This window comes from Sebastes fasciatus, chromosome 11 (assembly GCF_043250625.1).
Source record: "Sebastes fasciatus isolate fSebFas1 chromosome 11, fSebFas1.pri, whole genome shotgun sequence".
NCBI lineage: Eukaryota > Metazoa > Chordata > Actinopteri > Perciformes > Sebastidae > Sebastes > Sebastes fasciatus.
The window spans coordinates 34,227,594-34,246,474 of record NC_133805.1 but is presented as its reverse complement, the minus strand read 5'-3'; the positions used below and the strand labels follow the sequence as shown (position 1 = coordinate 34,246,474).

At 41.0% G+C, this 18,881-nt stretch overlaps 1 protein-coding gene across 1 annotated transcript; it reads left to right on the top strand.

The window, feature by feature from the left end:
• The first annotated feature begins 390 nt into the window (after positions 1-390).
• Positions 391-17,151, top strand: LOC141777769 (arylsulfatase I-like). The gene is made up of 11 exons (XM_074652316.1): positions 391-707; positions 3,326-3,489; positions 4,912-5,051; positions 6,440-6,589; positions 8,380-8,454; positions 8,676-8,850; positions 9,715-9,951; positions 10,313-10,459; positions 12,136-12,283; positions 13,212-13,849; positions 13,922-17,151. Exons 2-11 carry the CDS (start codon positions 3,331-3,333, stop codon positions 14,342-14,344), a joined length of 2,292 nt encoding a protein of 763 aa, XP_074508417.1. The 5' UTR covers positions 391-707; positions 3,326-3,330; the 3' UTR covers positions 14,345-17,151.
• The last annotated feature ends 1,730 nt before the right edge of the window (positions 17,152-18,881 follow it).

Sequence of the window (18,881 nt, the reverse complement as noted above, 5' to 3'; positions counted from 1 at the left end):
AAATTCTTAAATATCGCACCCATCTCCATGTCTATAACTAATGATTGCTTAATCCCTTTTTTAAAACTTTGTTTGTTTGTTTCTTTATTAATTTAATTCATTCATCTTGTGAATAAAACAAAACAAATAAACCAAAAGAAAAAAAAACGCCTAAAAAGTGCCATACAAAAGTAAAACAAAATTAATTATATTCTATTGTCTTGTCCTACCGAAATGACCATGTGTTGAACAATAAAATATTATAAACATAATACATGTTTCAGCAGCTGTTGTTAAAAAAACACCGGAGTTTCGTCTCCTTGCTGCTAAAACCAGTTTATTCAAAATAAATAATCCGGTTTGGTTTCTCTCTGCGTTAAAACACCCGCTGCAACACGTTTAGTTTAGTCTGCTGCGTGTTTTATTGTGACAGGTCAGACCGGACGTGTGTGCGCGCTACTGTGCGCTGTCTTCACTCTGGTCGTGTCTCATTGGAGGAGTGAGGACGCTCACACTGAAGGGAGGAAGGCTCTTTTTGGGAAACTTGAGGACATGCGGCGTCTTCTGCAAACTTTACTCAAACCCAACTTTGTGCGAGCTGAAGAAAGAGCCGAAGAGTGAAGAATGAAGTGAAGAAGAGCGGAGAGGAAGAGGAGGAGGAGAGGAAGAGGAGGAGGAGGAGGAGGAGAAGGAGAAGAGCCGTTCACTCCCATTGATCCAATATCGAGGTATTGATTTAAAGGCCTGGCTTTTCAAAATAACACAACTGTTATTATATGAGGAATGGATGTGTGCATTCAATTAGAAATGTGCTGGCTTTTATAACATCACATGGAGCTGTTTGGATTATTACAATTAAAAACCCTTATAGTGAAACTGTGATGTCACACTTTAATTCTAAATTAAAGCTGATAATGTTGATAATGACAAATATACAGCATTTCTAATGCAGATCAGTTATTGTTGTAACCTGATACTGGCATCAGACTTCATCACACACATTTAATGCAGGACCAGTCTGTGCTTGCACAGTCTGAACTAACACACTCAAAGCTGTCACAGTTCATGTCCAGAACAGACACACACACACACACACACACACACACACACACACACACACAGTAGAGGGGAAAGGTGTGTGTGTGTGTGTGTGTGCTGAACACCAGTAATGAGGAACCAGTTCAGACACCAGTACAGTAGTATAATGGTCACCAGCTTTGTGACAGAGACAGCTGCTTTAAGTCTCATGTAAAGTCAACACTGCATGCTGCTCTTTGGCTTTTTAGTTTGTAAATAGATGATACAGACGTATACAACCTGCTTTTTCCCTTCCTTTTACAGAAGAATACTAATGTTGAACTGCAGCTTTTACTGAGAGAATAAAGGGTTAAGACCATAAAAATACCTGTAAAATGTAAAGCAGTTGACCTCCACTGAGAGGGCTAGTGTGTCTTAAGTACGGATGAACAACCGTTTCTTTTCCGACCACGTCTGGCAGCATTCCTTCATGTGTTGCTCACTGCCAGTGAATCAGGCCTTAATAAATCACACACCACCTCTGTCACCCCTTTGTTTGCTGGGAACTTGGAGCGGGATGCAACGTCTGTCTGGCGGGGAGGCTCTTTATAAAATAGAGGGCAGAGCGTCCCAGGGCAGAGCGTCCTTACAAAAATTTGGATTTGGAGCTTTCCTCACCTCCGTTTCTCTTCTCGTGCACTGATTCGTTTAAGATGAGCAGCCAATCAGAGTGATTTCTCTCACCGACAGGCGCCGCCACTGATTAAACATACTGAATCGGCCGAAAAAACTCAGACATGGGCAGACTAGAGCCGACAGTGGGGACACACTGATAAAACTAGGCCGACGGACTCTCACCGACGGCCCCAAACTGTCCAACGGCCGACTGTCGGCTTTGTGTGTCAGGACCTTAAGCTCCGAAAAGCAAAGTCTACTCTGATTGGTCAGCTGGCCCACTGTTGTGATTAGTCAGATTAACTTTGTTTGAGGGTGTGCCAAACTAGCCGCCAGGCAAATGTGTTACTTGGTGACATCACCACGTTACAGAAGAAAAGGCGGGACTTCAAGCGAGGTGTTTCAGACAGTTCAGGGGCAGAGTTTCTGTGGGGGAGAGTAACTCCCAATGACGTGGACTTTGGGCTTTGTAACTTTGCATACCTTTTACATGCACAAAAAAACTATATAACACACTAAAGGAAATGGAAAAACACATAATAGGTCCCCTTTAAGCACCTTAATATGTCACTTAATTGTTAACTGGATTAGACTAAACGAGACATCCCTGTCTGGTTAATTTATACAAATGTTGCTTGTTTTTCCAGAAAAATTACTTCATCAGAGTATATATATGATATTACCTTATAAGATTTTATATACAGTAATAGAAGATGTTATCCATGTTTCACACTCCTACACTATATAATGTAAGAGGCTCCATAAAATACAGCGAGGGACGCACCGATACCGGATCGGATATCGGAACGATCCTGACTCAAATAGCTGAATCGGGTATCGGTGAGAATGGGGCCGATCTATTCTATTCAGTTCTATGTTTATATACTATATACATTATATACTGGAGTTTTAATTCCTGTTTAAATTTTGACCAATTTGTTGCTGCATTAAACAGGTTTACACTTTAATTGTAATTCCTTTTAATTTTAAAGATTTTTTACCAAGTTGGTGCACAATTTATTATTTGAATGATAAATAAATAACAATGCAGTAAATTTGATCTTTGTTTTTATTTGTTACATTTTGTCTTTTAAAGTTAGGAAAACAATGTTTAAGTGTAGCCTGATGTTGCCTTCCATATACAAGAGTGATCCCAGTCACTTCCACAAAGCGAGGCATACGATTAATAAATTAAACACTGGTATCGGATCGGTACTTTGTATCGGACGATACCCAAAGCCCAGGTACCGCTATGGGGACTAAAAAAGTCGGTGCATCCCTATACAGCAGGAAATGAATAAGAAAAGAATAGAGAGAAAAGCCCCATTCAAACTGGTCTGTTCCTGCTCTCTCAGGCACCACTCATATTTCATCATTTTTTATTGGTATTATTCAGTTCCAAAGACTGTAAATGGTTAAAAAACAAAAAGACCTCCTCAGAGTTTTAGCTCTCTCTCCACCAGATGGATGCGTTTCAGATCACAGTTACAGCCAAGTTGGCCAGTCCATCTCAAATGTGGTTTTATGATCTACAGTTAGTCCGCCCGTGATGGCATGCGCGTGTGACTCAAACGTTTTTTACTTCCCTGCTGTTGTGTTCGTGGAGGTTCTCGTTCTATTGTTATGTTTTTTTTTTTTTTTTTGTTCCCTGCAGTAAAGATGCAGGCTACTGCTGCTGCCATGGCTCTCACTGTGCTGAGTGTTTTCTTCAGCCTGGACTGCCTGTCTGCTCACCGGTCCACACAGAACCAGAGTGATGAGGCAGAACCAAAGAAGAAGAACCAGCCGCACATCATCTTTATCCTCATAGACGACCAGGTGTGTGTGTGTGTGTGTGTGTGTGTGTGTGTGTGTGTGTGTGTGTGTGTGTGTGTGTGTGTGTGTGTGTGTGTGTGTGTGTGTGTGTGTGTGTGTGTGTGTGTGTGTGTGTGTGTGTGTGTGTGTGTGTGTGAATGGCTTAAATCTTAAATCACGTTTGGATTATCAGGCTTCTAGCAGCAAGACGCTGATCTGACTACAACACCTCAGAAGTATTCAAAATGCAGTAGATTATTAATAACGCCAAGACCTCAAATATAAGATAATGTTTCCGGCTGGTCTCATACAACGTTCGTAGCTCTACCTATGAAATCTAATGCACTGTAATTTGTATATACCTTACAAAATCAATTTGTATGTAATCCACATAATCGTGAACGAGGAAATAGAACGAGCGACAAATTCCGCGTAGGGAAGAGGTCGGGATGGATGGGTGAGTAAAAAAAAAACAGACATCCGCCCAGGAGACCGGTGTTCGTGTCCCGTGTGAAACCAGAGGTCAAAGTTGATTGATTTGTCACGTAACTTCTGTACTTAATTTACGTTTGAGTTATTTAAACCCAAAACCACAATCTTTTCCTAAACCTAACCGAGTTGTTTCCTGTGAAGATGGAAATTTATTTTGAAAAGACTGTATGCATGTAACGAGCAGAAAATTGACACGTGTTGCTGGACATTCGTAGGAAAACGAACGAAAGATAAGGAATACTTTTTTGTAAGATAACATACAATACAATACCATCGAAGGGCTGCTCCTGTGAGGTTTAGTAATGATACATGCTTCCAATAAAGTGACCAGTTTATTGCTTTGTTTCCTTCACATGGAATAAACCAAAATGTTCCACAAAAAGGTACAAACTAGGGACAGCAGAACAGCGCAGCGCCCATTATAAATAAACAGAACATATTCCAACAATGTACAGTAATCTACCAAATCAGGTTGTTCTCTTACTAATGATTAAATTCGGAGAATTTGGACAAAAACTGATTTATTAAAAAAGCCTTGTGCAAAAGTAGCCGACTAGGCTGCTGCAGAAGAAAAGAAAATATTGTCCGATTAATCGTCTGTCGGCTTTTTCCTGCTCTGGCCTTGCGCTGCATGACCAAAACCTGTCTCTCTCACACAGCAGCACACCTGAACCTGATTAGAGTACATCTCTATCAGTTATCTCAACAGAAGGATGGTCTGCGTGGTGGTCGGAGGTGTAAACACAAACACATAGAGTATAAATAGAGCTGAAAATGTCCCCGCCATACAGGAAGATGTAAAGAGTGTCTGTAACCATCTGGGAGACGAGTACCACACACGAAAAGTGGTATTTAAACCCTCTATGTTTAACTTCACTATGATGGATTGGCCAAATGTTAAAATCATCTATAATCTGAAACATTCAACAGAACTCTGTCATGACTCTAACGCAGGGCTTCAACGACATCGGCTACCACAACCCGACCATCAAGACTCCCACTCTGGACAAGCTGGCGGCGGAGGGCGTGACGCTGGAGAACTACTATGTTCAGCCTATCTGCACGCCGTCACGCAGCCAGCTCATCACCGGCAGGTACGGACCGTCTTTATGGGCTCGTCCATCTGTCTGCCACATGAAACACTCTGGACTGGATTTTGACACCACTTAGGGGAATTTTTGTCATTACTATATTATACAGAGCAACTTGTACTTCATACAAATACATTCATGTGGTTATTTTTTATCAATCGAATAAGTTTATTCCCTGTTTGAGTTAAACAGCATTGATTTAGTTTTAGCCCCATTTAGTATGTTTTGGCATAAAGCTGGGTTTGTTCGAGGGCTGCAGCGCATGAACATTTTTAATTTTGATTAGTCTGTTTTCAAATCCAGAGATATTCAATTTACATATAACACAAATAAAAATAGCGAATCCTCATATTTTAGAAGCTGAAACCGGGACATTTTTGTCATTTTTGGCTTAAAAAACATTATCTAATCATCAAAATTGTCTATCGAATGACTAATTGATTAGTCTCAGCACTAATTCATACTCTTTCCGGTCTTATATTACTCTCATTTCATTGTCAGATGTTATAAATAGGGCTGTCAAACGATTAAAATATTTAATCGCGGCCATAGTTAATCAAGATTAAATGAATCGCACATTTTTTATCTGTTCAAAATGTACCTTAAAGGGCAATTTGTCAAGTATTCAATACTCTTATCAACATGGGAGTGAGTAAATAGGTTTGCTTTATGCAAATGTATGTATATATTTATTATTGGAAATCATTTAACAACAAAAAAAATATCAAATATTGTCCAGAAAGACTCGTGGGTACCCATAGAAACCATTTTAATTCACATATCTTGAGGTCAGAGGTCAACAGACCCCTTTGAAAATGACCATGCCAGTTTTTCCTCACCAAAATTTAGCATGAGTTCGGAGCATAATTTAGCCTCCTTCAGTATCAGTATCTTCACTCTAGCTTTAAAACTGAGCCCGCTACAGCATCGATTGCGTTAATGCATGAACGAAATTAGTGGCGTTAAAACAAAATTGCGTTAACGCGTTATTATCATGTTAACCTGACAGCCCTAGTTATAAGTAATTGTTCAATATCTTGTGCATGTCCTGCATGATTATTAGTTTAATATAAGATAAGACTTTATGGATCCTCAGAGGGTAAATTCATATGTTACAGTTGCAGAAGAAACAGCAAGTAAATCATTATTTAAAATGAAGATTGATAAAATAAATGAAAGAAATTAAAGTCAAATGCTTCAGATCTATGTGACACAAAAGACAGAACAGTTATTGAGACTCTGAATAATCGGATAATTGATGAGGCAAGCTGACAGCGAGGAAGCAGTGAGGATAAATAAAGTCTTTGGTCCTACTGTGAGGCCTCACAGCAGATCGCGTGTGAGCAGCTCGTCTGGTAGAAAGCCAAAAAACAAGTCTGTTTTTCTTCCAGATATCAGATCCACACGGGACTGCAGCACTCCATCATCAGACCCAGCCAGCCGAGCTGTCTGCCTTCACACATGGACACTCTGCCGGAGAGGCTCCGCGAGGCCGGCTACGCCACACACATGGTGGGCAAGTGGCACCTGGGCTTCTACAGGTGAGATGTGAGACGTCACAGCTGGGTGATTTACGACCGGGAGTTTCTGTTCTACGGTCACTATTAACAAAATGAGCCCAAACACACCGAGCTTGTTATTCTCACTTAGTCCCCCTCGCTTCAACGTGTCTTATCTTCAGATTTTGTGAAAGTAGGCAAAACTATTCTTCAAGTGTTTTTTGCCAACTACTTCACTCAAGTTTTTATAGTGTCTAATATTTTATCGTTTAGTTGATGTTGCCACACTAGAAACAAACGTAGTTTGTACGACGGCCACATTTGAAGGTGGGTTGAAAAGCCTGCTGCCATAGAGAAAGCGAAGATGCAATAATACTTTAAATACGGCGCACGCTTTCAGACTTTCTCTCCTTAAAGACATTTATAGCGTTGCTCTCTGTTGTACACACGAAAGGTGACGCAAAGAATTGTGAAAAAAGAGTTTGAGAGAGAAGTTCAAACTCGTTCAAACTAGTTTGTTGTTGTAGTTGGCGGACCCTGGTCGGAGCTTGTCGATACTACGCAATGATTGGCCAGTCTGCGTTCGAGGGGCGGGACTTAGCGAAGGGTCAATTATATGGATACTGCATGCAACAGTACGTAGTAAGGGCCAACACAGTCTCACGGCAGTTTATTGAAATAGTCACGAAATTTTGATTCGTGAACATAGACACAAATTTCCCTTTTTTTACGTGACGCTCAGCACGACTTTCAACGACACGTGACGCACGTGTCCATTACCGCTCCAGTCTTGGTTAGGTTTAGGCAACAAAACTAATTAGTTAAGTTTAGGAAAAGATCATAGTTTGGGATAAAATACCGGAAGAAACTTAAGTACAGAAGTTACGTGGCAAATAAATCAACTTTGACTTGTGGTTTCACACGGGACACAAACACCGGTCTCCTGGGCGAAAGTCCTGTGTTTTTTGACCCTCCCATTCACCCCGACTTCCTCTCCACACGGCATCTCTTTATACTTCCCGGTTCACAATTACGTTACGATTACATACGAATTGATTTCATGCTGACAATCACGAAAAAAAAAAGTTAAATTTGTGTCTATGTACAGAAATCAATACATAACATTTTGCGTCTATTTCGACAACTGCTATGTAACTGGGCTGTAAGGGCAGCTGCAGTATGTACTAAAAGTAAAAAGATTTGCAATTTGGAAAAGTTTGCATCGTTAACCTTTTACCACCCTCTGTCCCGCCTTGTGGAACACCATCACGATGTACAAACTGCTAGTGCTAGAAAAAGTCACATGATTATGAACATGTAATATTGATGTATAGATGTCTTGTCTTTTCAGTCCCCGTTGTCACCTAAAACAGGAAATAATCCTGGTAAAAAGCACAGCGGAGTGTACAACTGAAATCTTAATTTGAAATCTTCTACATTCCGAGGCAGTTCAGTTCATTTAGGCGGACCGCCACTAAAAAACGTCTGGTTGTTAAATGTCAAAATCCAAATAAGCAGAGCTAATAAAGCATCTTCCCAACGCTGTTCAAAAGCAGGAAATACGACAAACGGCTGTTTTGTAATTAGTTTTTTTCTAAATTGTTATGTGTTAAAGAAACCCTGTAAAGTATTTGGGGTTTTTTGTATCGCGTTCACATTCCTGCCAATGAATTCACACTTTTCCACTGATCGCTGAGTGTAATACACAAAGAGATTAGACGACTTGCAGGCTAACAAACGTTCATGTAGACAATGCAGGTTTAAAACTTAAAAAATGTTTGTAGAACATTATCATATAAATCTGATGCACAGTTTCTTCCTCTTTCCTCCAGGAAGGCGTGTCTACCCACCAGAAAGGGTTTTGACAGTTTCTTTGGTTCTTTAACAGGAAGTGTGGATTACTACAGGTAAACATGCATTATTATTATTATTATTATTATTATTATTATTATTATCATTATTATTATTATTATTATTATTATTATTATTATTATTATTATTATTATTATCATTATTATTATTATTATTATTATTATTATTATTATTATCATTATTACTAGGAGAATTAACCCGAACTGATCAGAATGTGTATGTTTATCATAACTCACATGTCTCCATCTGTCCCCAGTTATGGGTCCTGTGATGGCCCGGGCTTGTGTGGGTATGATCTCCATGACGACGAGGGCGTGGCGTGGGGCCAGGAAGGGAAGTACTCCACCACGCTCTTCACACAGAGAGCTCGCAAGATCCTGGAGAGTCACGACCCCGCGGACAAGCCCCTCTTCCTGCTGCTCTCCCTCCAGGTATCAACGCCGAGGTTTCACATCAGAGAGAATGTCAAGAAAAGCATCGATGAGAAACACCTGGAGCGGAGAGAGAAAAACCCGTAGTTGCATAAAAGAGGTCAAATCCAACACAGCCCGATGTGTGTTTTGATGCTGCGGTTAGTTTATGTCTGGATGTGGGGAGTCAGAGGCCACATGAAAAGTCGATGAGCATCAGAAACGTATTTACAGACTGTTTGTCCCACGTGGACCCAAAACCATTTAATTAAAAGCACGCTGCACAGAAAATAGAACTCAGAGGTTGAATGTGCTTCAAATCAACAGAGTGATATATTTTTTTTATTCTTTATTTTATTGGGCAGCCGTGTTCATTTGATGGAGTTTTTTTTACTTCAATTTAGTTTCCGAAGTAGAACTCGGAATATATATATATATATATATATATAATAAAGTCAACAGGAAGTGTAACCAGGCGCATCATGGCTGACTTACTGCTTTTGGATGTCTTTGATGTCTCTGCCTTGAAGAGTCCGTATCTTTAGACGGCGTGTGTCTTTAGACGGCGTGTGTCTTTAGACGGCGTGTCTTTAGGCGCCGTGTCTTTAGACGCCGTGCTGATATATTGGCAGAGACATATGAATGGGGACGCATAGCCTCATATAGTATCATTGGGAATTTAATTATACTAATCTACAATTCTCGTGAACGCACGCTCATTTATGCACAGGTGGCATTCATCATGTGTACGCAGGTCACTTACACAGTTATCTGAAGTTATAGGAGCGTTTGCTGAATCTGACGTGGCACATTCAGCACGAAAAAAAAAAAAAAATGTAAATGTACAACACATGTAAATACACTAATGCTGATGTTTTCCTCCAGGCAGTTCACACTCCGCTACAGACCCCCAAGTCCTACATCTACCCCTACCGTGACATGGCTAACGTCGCCAGGAGGAAGTTCGCCGCCATGGTGTCCACGGTGGACGAGGCGGTCCGAAACGTCACATACGCTCTGAGAAAGTACGGATTCTACCGGAACAGCGTCATCATCTACTCCACCGACAACGGCGCCCAGCCATTCACAGGAGGGAGCAACTGGCCGCTACGAGGCCGAAAGGTACAAAGAACTTCTTGAATTTTGTATTTCGTACATGAATTTTACTGCTTATAGCTATTGTTGGATGTAGTTATAGACTTTTAGTCCTGTTTTTTTTTTCTACAGTTAAATAATTGATGGAGTTCTCCTTGTTTCAAATGAGGAGTTTGCATAACCTATAAGTATGAGCTGTTAAAAGTAACATTCATGGATCTTGTTTTCTCCCAAAAATATATTAATACTCATACACATTATCCTCAAGTGTCTGCTAATATTCACACAATGAGATAAAAATGAATATCAGTGGTAAATATAGAGATCTCTGCTAACTGACAGGAATGACTTTACGAACTGTAACTAAACGTCCCGACTGTGTTTCCAGGGTACGTATTGGGAAGGTGGAGTCCGTGGAGTGGCGTTCGTTCACAGCCCGCTGTTGAGACGCCGGAGACGGGTCTCCAAAGCTCTGCTGCACATCACTGACTGGTTCCCAACGCTAGTGGGACTGGCCGGGGGAAACACCAGCCAGGTCAGTGGAACTCACTACTTCATTAGAACAACATATGAAGGGACTTTTTTCTATTACTTACCATTTTTTAACACTTTTGAATGTATGTATTTACACGGTTACTGTTTTTTTGTCAGTAGCCTTGTGCCACATCACATTAAAAAAACTGTATGGAAACGGCATAATTCAATACAAATTCCTCAATTGCGAAAAAATAAGTTTTTACACTCTTTTGAGGTGGTTTTTGCCATCATCGATAGAGAATCGATGCGCTAAATGTGATATGGAAAAGCCTTTGCTTGAGGTAGAGCGGGTCGTCCACTGATCGTAAGGTCAGCGGTTCGATCCCCGGCTCCTCCAGTCCAGATCCTGATGGGCAGGTTGGCATCTTGCATGGCAGCCTCTGCCATCAGTGTATGAATGTGTGAGTGAATGGGTGAAAGCCGACATATAGTGTGAAGAGCTTTGAGCGAGGCGGGGTCATGCGTCATCAACGCGTCATTAGTTACACTGCGCATGTGTCTTAATGTTGTGGCTGATCGGAATCCTTAAAAAAATTCCTGATCATGATCCGGATCGCCACCAACATCTAATGGATTGTTCATTGTGCTACACCCGACCCCTCCAAAAAAAATCATTCAAATCCATTGTGGTCTTTTGGAGTAATCCTGCTAACAGACAAACCAACAAACCAACGCCGGTGAAAACATAACCTCCTTCCTAGGCCTTCGGCCTTGGCGGAGGTAACTATAACAAAAACCCAGGACCATGACAGGAAATAAAACTAGACATGACACAACAGGTGATTTTCAAAATAAAACAGGAAACACTAGAAAGCAGACAATATAACAGAAAACCCAAATCCAAGAAACCAAAATCACTATTACAGAACTAATAGACTAAAAGGATGAACACAAGATCTTAACAAAAAGGAAAAAGTCCAATGTCCTCTGGCACAGTGCCAGACCGTGACACTTAAACTTAATTCGCTATACAACTGGATGGAAACACGACTATTAGGACTACTCTCATTCTATCAGGGTATTAAAGGGTAACTACCATGGAAAAGGCACTTTCACTGAGTGCATTACTGACCATTTTATTGCGCTGTAAAACACACCAGATTTAGGGATATCACTCACCATGTTGGCCACCCAAGCTCCTGATATGAGCGAAAACTTTCCTCTCAGGCTTTTCAGAGTATTTTGTTTCTGTATGTTATCTCAGTTGTCTCCCACTGATAACATGTCCATGCGTGAGTTTATTTGTTGTCACGGTTAGAGCTGAATGTGGAGCTCATCCTCACTTTGGCCTCAGACTTTATTAAAGTTCGGGTTACAGCGCTACTGTAAAACTGTCTTTTTTTTACTATCATGTAGATAAATGTCCTCTTGACCTATTGTGATGAGTTTCTAAACAAAGTTCAGACATAAACTACTTTTACTGGCAAGTCAGTGCAGCTCCCAAAGAGCTTTGTTGGCAAAGTATGCAAGTAGGTTTCTATTGCCAAAGCAGATAAACAAGCTATCTCGGCTACAATCAAGACAGCAACGGACTAATCCAGAAACTCTGGAGTAGCCCCTATTACCAAAGGAAATGTATTATTATTTATTCCTGTGCAGTAAATGTATCTGGCTACTGGCACGCATAAAGAGACCTCTCATTTGGACTTTCTCTGGGATTTGTTTGCCTTTCAGAGTCACGGCCTGGATGGTTTTGATGTTTGGCCCACCATCAGCGAAGGGAAGGAGTCACCTCGTCAGGAGATCCTTCACAACATCGACCCTCTCCACCATCCTCCCGCCCAAACCATGAACTGGGATGCCAGCACAGACAGAGCCTCAGGTAACAATAAATAAAACATACTCAAATAGCTACTTCAGTCTCGGTCAAGGTCAAAGGACAACGGGGTGTCAATACATCTAATTTGTGAGATGAATTACAAAACTGCACTCAGGTGACAATAGGAAGTCAACTGGTGATAAATATAGTATTTGTCTTACTGATGTGTATTTTTAGTGGAAACAGCATGGTGAGTTATAAGCAGAGTAGTTCGTTACATTTAGCTTGTGACTGAAAAGTAAAGTATTATTCATAAGTGTGAATTCTTGACCTTTGAAAAAGTTGTTCAGATTAAGCTTTCAACCACATCTCATCCATTTTAACGCTACTTGTGATTTTTAATTAACCTCGTAAAAATCCAAAGGGGTTTTTCTGAGGTTGTGGCGGAATCAGTTTTAAAGCTAGAGTGAAGATACTGGCATCATATGAAACTAGAAAACCTAAAGAATCCATTGGTACCAACCATGTCATAACGCTCCAAACTTACACTAAATTTTGGTCACGGCCATTTTCAAAGGGGTCTCTTGACCTCTGACCTCCAGATATGTGAATGAAAATGGGTTCTATGGGTACCCACGAGTCTCCCCTTTACAGACATGCCCACTTTATGATAATCACATGCAGTTTGGGGCAAAAACCATGCAGGTTTTGTTGCCTGTTGGGCTGTAGTTTGCCATGTTATGATTTGAGCATATTCTTTATGCTAAATGCAGTACCTGTGAGGGTTTCTGGACAATATCTGTCATTGTTTTGTGTTGTTAATTGATTTCCAATAATAAATATATACATACATTTACATAAAGCAGCATAATTGTCAACTCCCATGTTGATAAGAGTGTTAAATACTTGAAAAATCTCCCTTTACGGTATGTTTTGAACATTTACTTCATACTCCTCATCCGTCAAACTTGTGTTTTGTTTGATTTGTTAGTACTCAAATCGAAAGGCCCAAAGAAGCCAAAGAAGAAGAAGAAGAAGATCCTGAAGCAGAAACCAAAGCAGAAGTCAGCGTTCAAGTTGAAGACCACCAAGAAACCTCGGACCTTTTCCCATGCTAAGCCTAAACCTAAACCTAAACCCAAGCCCGTTCCCAAACCAAAGCTTAAGCCCCTCCCAAAATCAAAACTCAAACCCAAACCCAAGACCAAAGTCTACCCTCAGAGCAAGAGACCGCCATATTACAATCCACATGTGAAGTCCCACTCCAGTGGTGCTCCATCGGTATCAGGAACATCTCGCCCTAAATCTCAACCTCAGAGCCAATCACGTTTAAAGTCAAAATCCAGGCGCAACATATCCCAGAAGCAGAACCTGTCACGGTCAAGACCACCTCAACCAAAATCCAAAACGCAGCTCAAATTACATTTAAAGTCCAGGCGGACGTTATCGCAGTACCAGAACATGTACCAGAACATGTCCCAGCCAGGGATGCCGCAGACAAAGTCCCAACCCCAGCCCCAGTTAAGTCTCCAGCCCGTGTGGGACGCGTCAGTCCAGGCTGCCATCAGAGTTGGAGACTGGAAGCTGCTAACAGGAGACCCAGGTCACGGAGACTGGGTCCCCCCACAGGTACTGCAACACATTTAGACCCATTTGAACTGTTTCAAACTGAACATAAATAATTGCACATTTGCTCCTCAGGTTCTTCCCAATCTCCCTGGTCGCTGGTGGAACCTCGAACGCGTCGTCTCGACGTCCCCCAAATCCTCCACCCTCAAAAACATCTGGTTGTTCAACATCACGGCCGACCCGTGTGAGCGGCAGGACCTGGCAGACCAGAGACCAGACGTGGTCCAGCAGCTGATGGCCCGACTCGCATTCCACAACCAAACAGCCGTGCAGGTTTATTTTCCGCCCGACGACCCTCGAGCCGATCCCAGCCTGCACGGCGGGGCCTGGGTCCCCTGGGTGGACGAAGAGGAGGACGAAGAGGGGAAATATCACGGAGTGTACAAGAAAGGGAAGAACAGTAAGAAGAAGAGGAAGAAGCCGAAGTGCCCGCTGTGCAAGCTGCAGTCGTTCTTCCTGAAACTGAACACCAGGCTGATGTCCAATCGGATCTGAGTCAAAGTCTGAGTCAAAGACGTCAAAATGAATGAAATGTTTGTACATTGTTACATCTTTGCTTCCCTAAAACCAGAGAAAATAAGTGGTAACCGGGTGAGATAACTCCACGAGATTCAGCTGAAGCCAACCTCTTTCTAAAACATGTCCTTTCACTGGCTTCACTTTTCTACATGTGCCTCTAAAAATCAAGTCAAAACGGTTTATGTACCGTCAGATATCTCATCTGAGGCTACATCCACAAAGGAGACGTGTGAAAACGCCGCTGACCCTGTTTTAGTTTTAAAACTCCAGGGTTGCGTTTCAGTCTGGACGGACAGAAACCAAGATCTTTGAAAAACGATGACGTGCTTATCGATTGGGTCTTATCAGTCATGACGTGTCCTTCCCTGATTCGTCACGTCCCATCACGTGAACCTTTTACCGGAAGAAAACAAACAACATCCGCCTCGACCACCAGTGGTTAATTTCAACATGGATGACGAGCGTTACAAGTGTTGCTGACCTTGTTGTCTCTGCCAGCAGCTGTTGTGCGGTTAAATTCTACATTTTATAATGCTGCTGCTGCCTATACGCAGGAGTGAAGCTGGGCAAGCACGTGCATGCCCAGTGTACGTGAATGGTCATGTGATATGCGTTTTCAGGTGTGGTAGTATGGACGGAGATTCATTCTGAAACGGCCCTTAAACGCTCGTCTGGACAGAAATCGTTTCTAAAATGGCGTTTTAAAATGAAATGGTATTAGTGTGGGTGTAGCCTGAGATGAGGGACCTGAGGTGATGTGGACAGTCCAGCAGTAAGAACCCTCATGTGTAAGGCTGCATTCACACCAGATCAGGCGTTGTTGTCAACGCAGGTTGTCCCATTCATTTAGAATGGGGGTAATGGGTTTGGGGGGCTGGAAAAAAAACACAGTAGAAAAGTTCTACTTAAAAGTAGAAACAGAATCTACTTTTGGAGAAACGCAACCCAACGTCACTATCGATCACATAACGGCGATCCAGAGCTGTACAACCCAGCCATGAGGGAACTAAAGACGTTAAAGCTTCAAATAGGCAACAATTTTTTGGCATCATTGGGCAAAAGTTCCATAATAACCTTTCAGCATATTGTAATTCAAGTGTTCTGAGAGAAAACTAGACTTCTGCTCCTCCTCATGGCTCTGCTTTCAGGCTTTAAAAAGCCACTTAAGAGAGAGAGTGTTCCTATTGGCTGTGCTCCGGTCATGTGAGCGGTGCTTGGTATTTCCCCAAGAGATCTCAACATGGCTGCCGGGTCACAAACTTTCTCATTTTACAGCTAAACAGTACACTACAAGATGATTCTGAGAACATTTGAGGAGAGAAATAGGCATTACAGTAACAGAATATTGATTCATATTTGATCAGCACTGCCTAGTTTGACCGTTTGGTCGGAGTTCAGAGTGATTGACAGCCGGCTCTCATAGACGGCAGCTGGACAGCAGACTCCAGATCAGCTCTTACTGCTTGTTTTCCTCCGGTCTGTGAAATCCTGCAGATGCTGTTAAGAGCACCCGAGGACACAGAGGAACATGATTTTTTTCAGGTTCCGTTTTATAAAAATAACTTTATTTTAATCATATTTGCTCCAATCTCGCCTACTTCAGCTTTAATCGTGGCAGTTAATGTGCCATTAATGTGACTCTCCCACACCGCCGGACAACCCTAAGGCGAATCGCCACAACGCCTGATCTCGTCTGAATGCAGCCCGAGACTTGACTGAGGCTTTTCATTGACTTTTAAAGGGTCAGTTCACTCATATCACAACCTATTTTATGACTTATCCCTCATGATATCTGGCCATGCAGATACTGTAGTTTCTATTTTATTTGCCAAGGTTTTGAGAACACGATTGCCAGTCGTTTTTCGGTAAAAAATTGTTTCCAATGACGACAGTTGACACTTAGTAACCCCAGTACCTTGTGCATTGTTTTTGAAAAGAGGTATTGGCAGTCTTGCAGGAAAATATATATATATATATTTTTTAATTTGTGTGAACTGGCCCTTTAAATTCCTAACTATTCTGATGGTAAGGTGGTTCTCTTTACCTTTGTGAGCGCTTTCCAGCACCATCACGTGATTTATTATGTGATTTTATGAATTGTGTGTCTTCTGTTTCCTCATTTTTGTCTTTTATTCCTTTTTTTCCTCACAAACTGACAGAGTTCTTGACACAAGGACCGACACCGTGTGGCAGCAACATGTGTTTTTACACTGTAAATGACTTGATTATGTTTCTTTAACTTTGAGCAGAACGGATCAGAGAGCCACTGTTTTTCAAGAATCTGTGTAAAGTGACAGTTTTTAATGTATGTTTACATGAAAGTTCATACTTAAACAACCCATGTTTACCTTTTACAGTGAAAGTTTATGATCATTATTTCTCTAATTATGTTTTTTGATTGTTGTCTCTGTCATACGTAACAAAATAAGACAAGGAGGTTTTAATATTTTCATACTTTTAGTTGCCCGGTGAATACAGATATGTTTCTAATGTTTGTTGTTAGATACGTGTAATGTGTTGGTTTTCTTTGTGTTACTGCGGCTGTTTGAATGTATTGCCAGTGGCAAGCATATTTTGACTATGAATTTACAGTTTTTAATTCACTACATTCTACTGTGAACAGCTGAAACTGTCACTTGAATCCATGTTGTTTCACAACTTATTCTGCCCAATACAGGACTAACAAAATATGAATATTTTTAAGCATTTTCAAGACATTAAATCCCTGTGAAACGGAAGATAGAGCGTCTTTAACTTCTGTCCAGTGATGTATCCTTTGCATTTGATTGGGCTGCTAAAAAGTGGGCGGGCTCAGTATATATATATATATATATATATATATATATATATATATATATATATATATATATACACACCTCCCTTGTCCATACAGATTGATTGATGGATGGATGCCACATTATTAGTTGAAATTGGTTGGTACTAACTTACGTAAGCCCACAGGAAGAAAAGATGATTGGATTTTAATATTAAAAAGAACAGAAGAAAAATATTTGTTTGTATTATTTTTTTGTATATATTGCTTAAAAGGTGCACAATATGACCGGGCAGGTGATCTAAAAGGGTTAAAAAGACAATTTTCATTTCATCATGACTTTAAGTGAGAAAATCCTACAACAGAGACATATTTTGAAATACAAGTTTTCTTCTAATTCAGCCAGACGGGGAAGGGTTAAGTTATTTAAACCACGGTTTTGTTTGTTTAAAGGTACAGTTGCAGGATTTGGCGGCATCTAGAGGTGTGGTTGCAGATTGCAACCAACTGAGTACCTCTCCATCACTCCTCCCTTTCCAAGACTGTGGTAACGTGAGCCGCCGAGTGCAAAACCGTGGTAACGCTGCTCTCCACGCTCAGAGGTCATCCATACCATAATAACACTACTTTAGCAGCAACAGAAGTCAGACGGCAGCTGGCGGTACCACGGTTTAACACGCGTTTCACAAGCGTGTTGGAGAACTATGGTGGCCGTCAGGTAACGTAAAAAATAAATGGTTGTGTTGCCCAAACCTAACTTCCTGTTAAAACGGAAGTTTATTTTGAAAGGTCCGGTCCGTCCAAAAGTAACCCAAGAGGGGTACCCCGTGCGTCGGTCTCTGATGCCGAGAGGCACTGACCAAGCGATTTGGGAGTGAGAATGTTTTGCAGCAGTTCTCTCTAGAGTCAGAGTTTGGTTTGTCCGCTCTGGGCTACTGTAGAAACATGGCGGTGCAACATGGTGGACTCCGTGAAGAGGACCCGCTCACTATGTAGATATGAAGGGCTCATTCTAAGCTAACGGAAACACAACTGTTCTTATTTTAGGTGATTATACACTAATGAAAACATAGTTATATGAATATTATCATTTCTGCTAATAGATCCCCCGAAATGTTACACACTGTTCCTTTAAGAAGTAATCAAATGAAACGGATCAACACCAGAAAGAGCTGAAATAAGTTAAAGGTCCCATATTGTAAAAAGTGTGATTTTCATGTCTTTTATGTCATATAAATACTGTTAAACTATCAAAACAATCAATATACGGAGAAACACACACAGCCCGTATTCAGAAATTGTGCATTTGAAACAAGCCGTTAGGATTTCTGTCCATTTGGGATGTCACAAATATACAATATATAAACCATTACCGTCTTAAACATAAACATTCTAAATGTGTCCCAGTTTATTTCCTGTTGCAGTTTGTGTAAATAACATCAGCTGACAGGAAGTAAACATGGACCCAAAACTGTTGCCTAGCAACGCAATTCCGTTGAAATGCACTAAAACAGAGCATTTCAGACACAGTTACCCTCTGTCTGAACAGGTATATTCAGGCAGACAGTATGAGGAAAATAAAGTTGGTTTTTTTTAACATTAAATCATGTAAATATGTTCTAGTAGAAACACAAAATACAAAAGTATGAACCTGAAAATGAGCACGATATGGGACCTTTAAGAGGTAAATCTTCAAGGAAAATACCTAAATACTGGTTTTAGCGTTCCAACTGATATCTG

What these genes read in the sequence shown, in the direction of transcription:
- LOC141777769 (XM_074652316.1), top strand. Translation starts at nt 3,331, where the DNA reads ATGCAGGCTACTGCTGCTGCCATGGCTCTCACTGTGCTGAGTGTTTTC. An exon ending in TCCTGCTGCTCTCCCTCCAG is followed by an intron (nt 8,851 to 9,714) that starts GTATCAACGCCG and finishes GTTTTCCTCCAG; the next exon opens with GCAGTTCACACTCCGCTACA. An exon ending in CCGGGGGAAACACCAGCCAG is followed by an intron (nt 10,460 to 12,135) that starts GTCAGTGGAACT and finishes TTTGCCTTTCAG; the next exon opens with AGTCACGGCCTGGATGGTTT.